The 10159-nt window shown below is 45.2% G+C and overlaps 2 protein-coding genes across 2 annotated transcripts; both read right to left on the bottom strand.

Moving 5' to 3' along the window:
- Positions 1 to 2801: 2801 nt before the first annotated feature.
- LOC6538993 (sodium channel protein Nach) lies at positions 2802 to 6517 on the bottom strand. Its single transcript, XM_039375737.1, has 9 exons — positions 5821 to 6517; positions 5384 to 5587; positions 5006 to 5323; positions 4829 to 4949; positions 4625 to 4774; positions 4353 to 4557; positions 4103 to 4280; positions 3454 to 3638; positions 2802 to 3376 (listed from the first exon to the last, which is right to left on the bottom strand). The coding sequence occupies exons 1-9, from the start codon at positions 6075 to 6077 to the stop codon at positions 3150 to 3152; spliced, it is 1845 nt and encodes a 614-aa protein (XP_039231671.1). The 5' UTR covers positions 6078 to 6517; the 3' UTR covers positions 2802 to 3149.
- Positions 6518 to 8540: 2023 nt separating this feature from the next.
- Positions 8541 to 9777, bottom strand: LOC6538992 (carbonic anhydrase 2). The gene is made up of 5 exons (XM_002099458.3): positions 9638 to 9777; positions 9425 to 9576; positions 9278 to 9368; positions 8806 to 9219; positions 8541 to 8750 (listed from the first exon to the last, which is right to left on the bottom strand). Exons 1-5 carry the CDS (start codon positions 9696 to 9698, stop codon positions 8560 to 8562), a joined length of 909 nt encoding a protein of 302 aa, XP_002099494.1. The 5' UTR covers positions 9699 to 9777; the 3' UTR covers positions 8541 to 8559.
- Positions 9778 to 10159: the final 382 nt, after the last annotated feature.

The following is a 10159-nucleotide window of genomic DNA, read 5'->3' as shown; positions in this document are numbered from 1 at the left end:
GCTGAAAGAGATTACCCCCAGACACAAGCGGTCCACTCCTCCAATCCTCCACTTCCCTCCGCAAATATGAATGGCGCCCGGACAACTTGGAGAAAATAAAATCACCACAAAATTGCCATTAGAAATCTTAGCCTACATTTCATTGTTCGCTGCCAGCGGCACTCGAAAAAAAACCACCCCACATTCGCAGGTGCTAAATTTGCGAGCGGGCTTTGCCTTTGTTTGGGTTCCTCGAGCACAGTAATTTGTTGGCATGTTTATTCATGAGAGCGCCGTCGTCGCAGCAGACAACGAGTAGACGGAAAACAAATACTGGCCAAAACACACACAGCCAAAAGCTCGCTGGCACACGCACTTCAACAATGCCAAATGCTTATGAGCCCCTTTCCCTTACCTTTCTCCCCTTCCCTTTGTTCCACCGACCCTCGTGACACTCGCGTTTTAAATAATTTAGCGCCATCCGGCGACGCACCTAGCCAACACAGCAGCGGTCGCAATAATAGCAACGAAGTTCATTACAAAAAATATTAAATATATTAGTTATATATGTAATTAAGAAAAGAAGGTGTCAAATGAAGTGCAACAACAAGTTTTAACTACCAACAGGCTAATTTCAAAAGACAGCTGTAGTTTATTGCATACTTCAAGGCGCTTTAAAATAGGTTTAAAATCCAACTGCATGCTGCACAGGATTATTTGAACCTCAGCTCATTTTCAAGTTGGATCATACTGGGGAGTAATACTGTTAGCTGCAGTGCCACACTTTCGACCTCGACTGTTTCACACACTCTGCACGAAAGCAGCGAAATTGAAAGCTTAAACGGCCGGGAAGCTTGACATCTCTGGCAGTGCTTAAAACCGGGCCAAAACACAACACAACACAAAAAAAAAAAACAAAAAATAAGGACGGAAGCGAGGACACCAAGTTGAACTAGAGGAGCAAAGTGCTTTAAATGGGTTGCAGGATTTGGGACTCACAGGACATGGGCTCTCATTGGCTTTCGTCGGAGGGTTATCCTCTTAGCTTAACCCCATAAGGCCACAAAGGATGTTTAGCTTTATTTATGTGTCGAAAATGGTAAACTGGAAGTGGAGTGAAGTGGGTGGCTTGGCTGGATAAAGGACTCATGGATTATGCACTGGGGCAACTCCAAGCTGGGAACTCCAAGCCATACAGCCTGCTACCGAATCTGACCTAACTGAAAATGTTACCAAATAAGTTTCTAAAGCGGGTTTTAGGTCTGTAGCCTGTACATCCCTCGAATTTCTGTAGTCCGCCATCAACACATTTTATATTTTTATATAATTACAACCGCTTCTGGGGACACTCTCGATTTTATTTGCGCAAAACTAAAAAGCTCTCTGTGCAAATTGTGTCAGTCGTCGAGTCGCTTGACTCCGCCCAACTGAAATCCCATTAAAAATGTTCGCAACGCATCCTTTACGCTGATAATAAAGTTACTGCTCTACATATCCACGTAATTTCCTTATTAGGACGCCGCCCTCTTAATCCCAGCAACTCAACTCACCTGGGCTCATTCAATTTCAACTTTTTGCACTTTTGATGCAGTTACTTGGCGTAAAACTTACAAAAAGCAGTGGAGCACCAAACTCCGCTCTCCATGGAGAATTCAATTAAAAACTTTAGCTCCTGAGGGGAGTGAAAGTATAAAAAAGAGGCAGTAGGGAGCAGTGTGTGGGGGGGGGGGGGGGGATATGGAAAAAATCATAGAAGTATTTTGATTTCGTTCGCATATTTCTGTTATTGGTGAAATTCTATACGGGGCAGGATTAGTGCCACCCACCTGGAGTTCCAGGAGTCTGGTTTCTGGTCTGTGGATTCTCGTTTCTGGTTTCTGGTTTCTGGATTCAGGATTCAGGATTCTGGATACTGGATACTGGCATCCCTGGCACATCCAAACCCACACAACGCACAAACGAAATAATCCAATATACATATTGTATTGTGCGATAATACAACGGCTCGCAACGAAGCCAGATGAAAAGCGGCAGTCCTGCTGATTTTGATTTCTTTGCTGCTTTTTTTATGCCCCACTCCTCGTTTGTTGAACAATGCTTTCCGGATATCGTTCGCTTGTTTTCCCTCCGCGGAGTGCGTTTCATTTAAATTTTTTGCAATTTTTTTTGCAATGTTTTTTGCCATTTTTAGGCAGTTTTATGCTTGGCAAAGTCAACAACTGGCGAACAGATTCTATGGAAAATCATTTCAATTTCTCTGGCAAATTTGCATACATTCGGGGTATATCTGTCTGTTTTTTTTTGGAGCGCTTTGTGCCAAAGAATCGACAGAAGCTATCACCTACCCACCAAAGATTCCATTGAGGTGAGGCTTTAATGAAGCCAAATCACTTGTCTGTCCACAAAAACAGAGGGTTGCGAATGAAACTCGCCTTGCGCTGCATAAGTAAACAGAAATTTGCTTATTTCTCCACGAGCTGGCAATAAATTACTCCGGCAGATAAAAGTAATTCGAGAAGAATAATTGAAATTGTATTTGTAATTGTCGCAAACGATGGAGTCGCCTCCTCAGACTTTATACTCAATTTTGCACCATTGATTTCGGGCAGCTGCGACCGAAGTTTGTTTGTTTCTGGGTGTTCCCTTTTTTCTGCCAACTCTGCATACAACGAAATAAAAGATAATGTTGATGGTGAGTGCTGCACAGAGAGAAATTGTATTGCACATTTATTCACTACTTTAGTTGATTCACTTAAATGCAGTAACTTGGCCATTGGACAGAAATCCAATCAGCATTTGACTTTAGGCAAGAATGTGGCATACTTATAGACACCCTTTCACAGGACATCTTTTTTCTTCGCCTGAGCTCCGGAATCTGTGGCCCATAACTGGTCGAGTGACCCCTGCCCCATTCGGGCAACTGGCCAGCCGGGAAATGTGGCAACTGGCCGGCGCTAATGTCACCGTCTGGGCCTTTTTGGCAACCAGCAAAGCTCGCCAATTGGCAATCGTACGTGAGTTCTGTTTATTTTTATGCGACAATGGCAATGCAAAGTAAGTGCACTCAAGTTGCTTGAAAGGTACACATATATGTAGCACATAGTATGTAGGGTCCGAAGGATGTGCATAAAAATCAGTGGGCTTTAAAGTTAACGATGCATCTCGCTCAATTACGGCAGTATAAACAACTTCATCGGCCGCTCCGACTCCGCCTCCGCCTCTGCTTCCGTTTCCGGTTCCGCTACCTGCGTCCGGATTTGGACGTGGATGTGGGCGAGCTCGGCCCGCAGCTCTGCGCGGCATGCCTGCCATAATTGTTTGGCTAGAAAAAACAGGAGCTCGCAGATGCCAATCAGCGAGAAACCGGCTATAATGCCGCAGATGTTGCCAATTGTACCTGGCACGGGAACACACATAAATGTTGGCTGAGATATGCAAAACGACCTCACTCCCAACTCCATACTCCATACTCACTGAAGGTCTCGTACCAGGCGCACTTAATAATCTGGCGAAAGTATTGAATGTGCGTTTCGGCAAAGTAAATACGCACCACGGCCAGCTCGGCGGGGGAGGATGAGCCGTGGACTGGGCCCCTTCCGGATCCGGAACTCAATGCTGGGCCGTAACTGTTATTGGCACGCGGTCCGGGATTGCTTCGCCTGCAATATGAAAATCTTTTACGACGGCAAGGAGTCAGGGTAGCGTATCAGTGCTGGCGGAATATTAAGGACTCATGTGGTTGCGACGATAAATTATCTGTAGAACTCTCGAAATAAATGGTATTTTCAGGACATGCATATCTACGCGAATTCTTGAGCTACAGCTAAATTGCTATTACTACAATTTCAATTTGAAATCAAGATTACCATCTGTTCTATCTTGGCATACTAGATTTCTAAAGATAAATGAAGTATTTTTCAGGTTAATCTTTAAAGTGACATGCCAAACGGGCAGCACTGCAGCTCACGAATGGAGGATGAGGATGAACAGGAGTATGGACCATCGACGACTGGCTCCATATGGAAATTGAAAAGAAAGCCGAGCATGGCAAATGAGACGGAGGCACAACGGAGTCGCAATTTGCACCGCAGCGAACGGAAGCCGCTTTGGCCAGTGGACTTACGCAGGACCCTTGATCTGGCTGGGAGTGGGAGTGGGCAGGCCCAGTGTCATGGCTCCCCGGACGCTGTAGCGCGTCTCCGTGCAGGAGGCCAGGCAGAGTGGGCAGTAGAGGGCGTCCTGCAGCTCGTGCTCCAGACCCGTCACGTTCTCGCGACTGGTGATGACGTTCAACCACTTGACTGGAGGCAAAGATATATGTATATTTATTCAATGAATTCGCGATTCACGATTAACTCGCGATTAAAACCCACACTCGTAGCGCTTGAGACAGGCCAGGTGCTGCAGAGTGCAGTAGATCCGCTTCTCGCAGCCATCGATGTATCTGTGGGGCAGGCTGAAGGGAACGCACTCGCACAGGCTGACCACACTTTGGGCCCGGCAGGCGGAGATGCACTTGCTGAAGGTGTAGTGCCGGGCGAAGATCCACGGCATCTCGTTCTCGAACAGGCACTTGCGCTGCATTCAAGGAACATGAGCATTAAGTACGAGAGAAGTAAATAAATTAATGATACTGTGCCCTCACCACCGATGGACTCATACTACGCGCTTCGGGCAGCGTCTCAAAGATCTTGGCCCTCACCGGCAGCAAGGTGTTAAAGCCCGTCTCGGCCACGCGCTCTGCCACTCCGCCGGAGAAGGGATCCGGATAGCTGTGCGGCTCGTAAATGGAGATCTAAGAATGCTTAGTAAGTAGGTAAAAGGTAGTCATAACTTAGAAATCACCCACCACAAACCCGTTGTGGCCATTGATCTTGTAGAAGTTGTCATTGGGGTCCGTTTTCAGAGTCAGAACCAAGCCCATGTCGGGTCCAAAGTAGCGCTGCCTAAAGTCCCTTTTGTTTACATATCTGCAAAGATGATTAGTTACAATACGATAATCCCTCGAGCTGGATGGGCTACTCACTTGCCATCGTAGTTGAAGGTGCAGCAGAAGCCATGACTGGTCAGAGTCGTCTCGAACTTATCCATGCAGTTGAACAAACGTCCTGCAATTCTGCAGCTCACGAACATATCACTGCAGTTCGGGGTGAGAGCTCTCATGCGCTTTCTGGTATTGAAGAACAGGTCCTTTTCGCCCGTATCGAATCGGTCCAGGAAGCTCTGGAAGCGAAGAGCATTGTCTATGTCCATCAGATCCGAGGGATCGTAGTACATGTACATGAAGGCCTTCAGCTGGTCGTAGAAATAGCTGGCATTGCGCAGCTTCGGATCTTTGCCACTTCTGCAAGTAATACGAAATCATTTTAATCATTTGAGGTTATAGGTTCTGATCTGCACCCACAGATTGTGGGCGTATTGCCAAGCGGCACGTTGGGAGATGCGGTTCAGGCTGCACACAGATATGGCCGGGAACTCCACCTTCCAAATGGGGTACATCGGATGGTACATGGTGGTCACCAGGACCTCCTGCTCGTTGGTGTAGCTGCCCCAGAGGAATGCAATTAGGACGCTCAGCGCGGTTATGTGGAAAACGAACCAAAAGAAACTATGGCACAGAAAAATTATGTTTAATTTTGTTTATAATAAAGCCGAAGTATTTGAAATATTAAAGATATATATGTTATGTTATGATTTAATATTATGAGAAATGTGCGTAAAATCAAACTAAAGGCAATACTCTTTTGCCAGTGTGCCTGGCGGATTCGGGTAATGGCTAATGCTAATTGAAAAAGGCCATCGACCAGCCGGATGTGGCTGTGGATGTGGCTGACCACCTACCGCTCCTGAATCCGCCGACCCGACTCCACTAATTTGCTGTAACAATGGAACGACAGGTTCTGCAGCAAATCCTTTAAAGCAGCGGCAAATGACAATTTTCGCGTATCCTCCGCGGAAGTTCCAGGTAAGTGGTTGGATGTCAGTGTGGCGATGGGTGGGTAACGTGCTACCCTGCCGGGATTGGGTATCCACCAGGCAGCTCGACCCGGCGCCAAGCGGAAGGGCTTCTGATCCAAGGACTCCATTGCAACTGGCATTGTGCTTGCGAGTACGGGGCGATTTTAATGAAAATTTCGCAGTCATGTCGTCATGTCGTGCGTGTTGTTGTAATTAGGCCTGGTGCTCCAACTTATTGCCAACAAATTAACTGCGACATGGCACGTGGTGTTCGCTGGGGGAAAAAACGAGGAAGGACCTCCTCCATTCTGCTCTCGATTCGTCTTGGCAATTCCCCTTAATTGTCAACAATTTAAAACGAAATTAGTTAAATGCGCGTTAAATGTCAGCCAGCGGAAACATCATCATCATCAGCAACAGCCGTAGCAAGTTCGTCCTTGTTTCTTGCCCCAAAAAAAAGTCGTGTTTCCTCCTCCTTTGGATTATGAGCTGCGTAGGCAAACGAAGGGCAATTTCCGGTGGTGGCCATAGAAATACAGATTCCTCCGAAATTCCCAAGATTAAGTAGAGGCAAATTGCAGGAAATATTTAATTAGAGGTTAGTCTGTGGTGAGACTGACCTCTAGTTCCACTTACAAAACTTATCTAAATGGATACTTTAAAAGTGCTTGATGGAAAAACCTGCGGCTTGAATATTAGCTGAAAGGCGAAGAGTAGCTGTCCATCCGCGAATAAAGCCTGCATGGAAATGCGATTGTTGGAACATATTGACACGAACGGAAATGGCACATTTTCGCCTGGAAAAGAAGGGGGGCTTTCGGTGGGGCGACAAAGGATTGTGCGACAAATTGCTCCCCAGGTGAGTGTGGGACCAAATTAATCTGCAAATAAGCAGGCGACGCGGGGGAGGGGAAGGGGAAGGGGAAATGGGAGGAGGCAGTCGGCCAAGATAAACGCACAAAGCGCAGAAAATCTGGAAAACGTGGTTGTGGAGCTGAGGTGGTGAGGGGGTTATTCTTCTCTCTTTTTGAGCCAGCAAACGGAAACGGAAATGAAAAATGTGAAAAATGCAATGCGCAGCGAGTCGCGAAAAACGACAGTCAAAAGCGAGAAAGAGGGTGCAGTGAAAATGGCAAATGCAAATTGTCTATGGTGCGTATGTGGATGTGGGAGATGGGAGTTGGGAGTTGGGATGTGTGCGTGTCTGGTCCACACTGCGTATGAGTAACATCGATGCTGACTTGTCCTTTATCTCGGCCTCACCTTTCCCTGCGTCCCCTGCTCGCCGCCAATTCTCGCCGATTCCGGTGCCAATAGTTGCCATATCTCTTCGAGGGAAAATACGTGTATATATGGTGCAGTAAATCTGTCATATCCAGACAAAAGCTCAAGCCAAGCGAATTCTTCCCACTCCATCCACTTCCGCACCGGATGTTTCGTTTCGAGCAGGGACTTCCTTCACAAAAAGGACCCCTGCTAAATTGATTCTCAATATTTGCGTTAGATCTCCTCTCTGCATATTTACGTACCATTATAAGAATAGTGTGTGTCTTACTGATTGAATAATTAAATATAATATGATGATTTTTGATGATAATTTTTAAATATTGGCTGAAAATCGTTTTCCAGTTTTTTGCGACTATAAATATCAGTATTTTGATCAGAACATTCGAAATATTGGTCCGAATATGAAATGCCATACCTCGTTGAGTTTGTAATTAAATTTCCTATCGAACTGTATTTTCAAAAAAAAAAAATTTTAATTTTTCATTTTTTGCAATTTTTGATGATGTTACCCCTTACAAAAAATGCAAAAATTTGGCCAAAAATTATTTTAACAGAGTCGGTCAAAAAGTGATTTGGTCGGTTAGTATTGGTAATTAGGAGTACAAAAATGTAATTCTATTAAGTTTCTGACCATTTTTAGCCAAGTTATACCGAAAATATGAATCGTAAATATTGCATTTTTGCTAAAAATCATTTTCTTTATTTTTTTTGCGATTATTATTTTCAGTATTTTCATCACAGCACTCGAAATATTGGTCCAAATATGGAATGTCATAGTTTTTACCGCGGGTTTAAAAGAAAGGGCTTTGCCAAAACAATTGGACAGTTTTAAAGACCCAATCGATGTTTGAGATTTTGTTGTTAGTCCTCCTGCGATAAGTGAGAGGTTTGGTTATATTATTTATATGTTTAATTGCAATGTTGTGGTACTAGTACTGCATGTACGGATTCGTCGCTTTAATAAAACTAAATTAAAAAAAAAGCCAAATAAATAACAACCAAGATCATGAAAGTAAAGCATATTTTCAGGCCGGCGACACTCTTCTGTTAGCTGAATGCTAAGAAACTCTTCATTACTCACACCAAGTTTTGTTTTTTATTGGAGGAAATGGAATGTTATGTGACATTTTCCTGACCTGGGTCAAAAAGCTTTTAGCAACTAATGAATTATTGCCAAAACAAACACGAGTCCCAAGCACGTGTAACTTGTTTTTGAGTAAACTTAGTAAGATCCCTTGGCAAGATGCGAATTTGTTAATTAAATGTCGTAACTAAGGGTGATGTATAGGAAATGTAATAAATCAAAATAAAAGGTGTTATTTACTTAAATTGTCTTTATTGAATGGTTCGGTAATAGACATCTCGGTTATTGGTGTCCTGAATGCTACGGTAATTATCGATGAGCGGCTTCTGTCTTGAATCCCTGAGGTTCCAGAGCTTGGCGATCTGACGACGCGGATAGTCCAGAACATCGGGAAAAACGGTCCACGTGACCGCTTCGGCACAATCCGGCGTGGTCAGAGATCCTGGTAAGTCTTTAATGAGTACCAAGGAGCTTCATGCGGTTAGCTACCAACTTACCATTGTACGTGAAAAACTCCCCAGTCACTATATTGCCCAGCAGCTGGCCCACAGTCAGTCTGCCGGTTATCGTGGCATTGGATCCATATTGCACGATTCTCGGCAGCTGGTTAAAGATCTTGTTGAGTCCGTAGTGCTGCGAGGTCTGGCGATCCACCGCCCTGAACATGACCCCCAGAACGGCCAGGCCATCGGGATGCATGGTGGCCTCGCCCATCGTGTCGTATATGGTGTTCTTATGGACGATGTGCATCTCCACGTCGTAGCGCTGGAAGTTGATGGCGTGCTCCGATCCCTTGGTTTCCCGCGATCCCCAGTGGAAGTGCACGCTCTGCACCTCGAAGTTGCCGGGCAGGAGACTGCCATTGATGGAGGGCCGCTGGCCACCTCGAGTTTGTGGTATCACCATGTTTGCTATTCAAATTCATATATATATAGTTTATATACATGTGAGTAATTGAAAGCTTCGCACCTGTGTGTCCATTGTTGGTAATCACCAAGGGGGTTTGCAATGCTTGATCGTAGTAGTTGAAACGCAGGCGCGGTATGGCCACAATTTTGGACTATTTAGATAGAAAGTTAGCAAGCTTTTTAAACAGATTACCCACTTAGAACTTACATCTTCGTAAATCAAATCTATGGGCGACTGGTTCTCCCCACTCTGGCACGTTCCCGTCCAGTCATCGCCCTGCTCATCGTAGTTGTACTCGCCAGCCGCCTGCTCATCCGCCCGATCCTGTCTTATAGCAGTGAGATAGGCCTCGGGTATCTCTGCATACATAGCATATATTCCAGTAATTATATAGTCAATACTAGGGACTTGCAAACTCACCTATGTAGGCCAAAGTGCAGCCGCAAAGGGCTAGCAAACAGCAATAGCCGATGGAAAACATTGTAAAGCCCGGAATTTTCCTTGTAAGCACTTTCAGATCCGTTCGCCTTGGGGACTCCAGTCAGACTGTGAGCTTCTCGGCCCCAAACAGGAGCATTTATAGCAGCAAAGTCGGGGGAAAACGGCCATAACTTCTAAATGGGTGTGCATAAGAGGCTGATAAGCGCAATCAGCTTAGCCAGCCTATGGGCGCAATTTACATCCAAATTGCAAATGGCTTTACAGCGCTGCGCTTTGCCAAACCAGCTTCATAATTGACTTTGACTGTGGCCAAGACACCGAGCTCGTAACTAATAAATCCTCTTCCCTCTCTCGCATTCCCTCTATTCCCTCTAAATTGTGGATAGATCGAAGAATCTGAATCCCTGAATTGCTCTGAATCAGAATTAAATGGTGCATGAAGGCGGAGCGCCGTCAAGTCGCTTGAATCATTGCAATGGGTGTTTTCCAAATCAAGTGAAT

The sequence above is a fragment of the Drosophila yakuba genome, chromosome 3R (genome assembly GCF_016746365.2).
Source record: "Drosophila yakuba strain Tai18E2 chromosome 3R, Prin_Dyak_Tai18E2_2.1, whole genome shotgun sequence".
NCBI lineage: Eukaryota > Metazoa > Arthropoda > Insecta > Diptera > Drosophilidae > Drosophila > Drosophila yakuba.
Note: the sequence above shows the minus strand (reverse complement) of the source record. Positions and strands in the feature narration are given on the sequence as shown.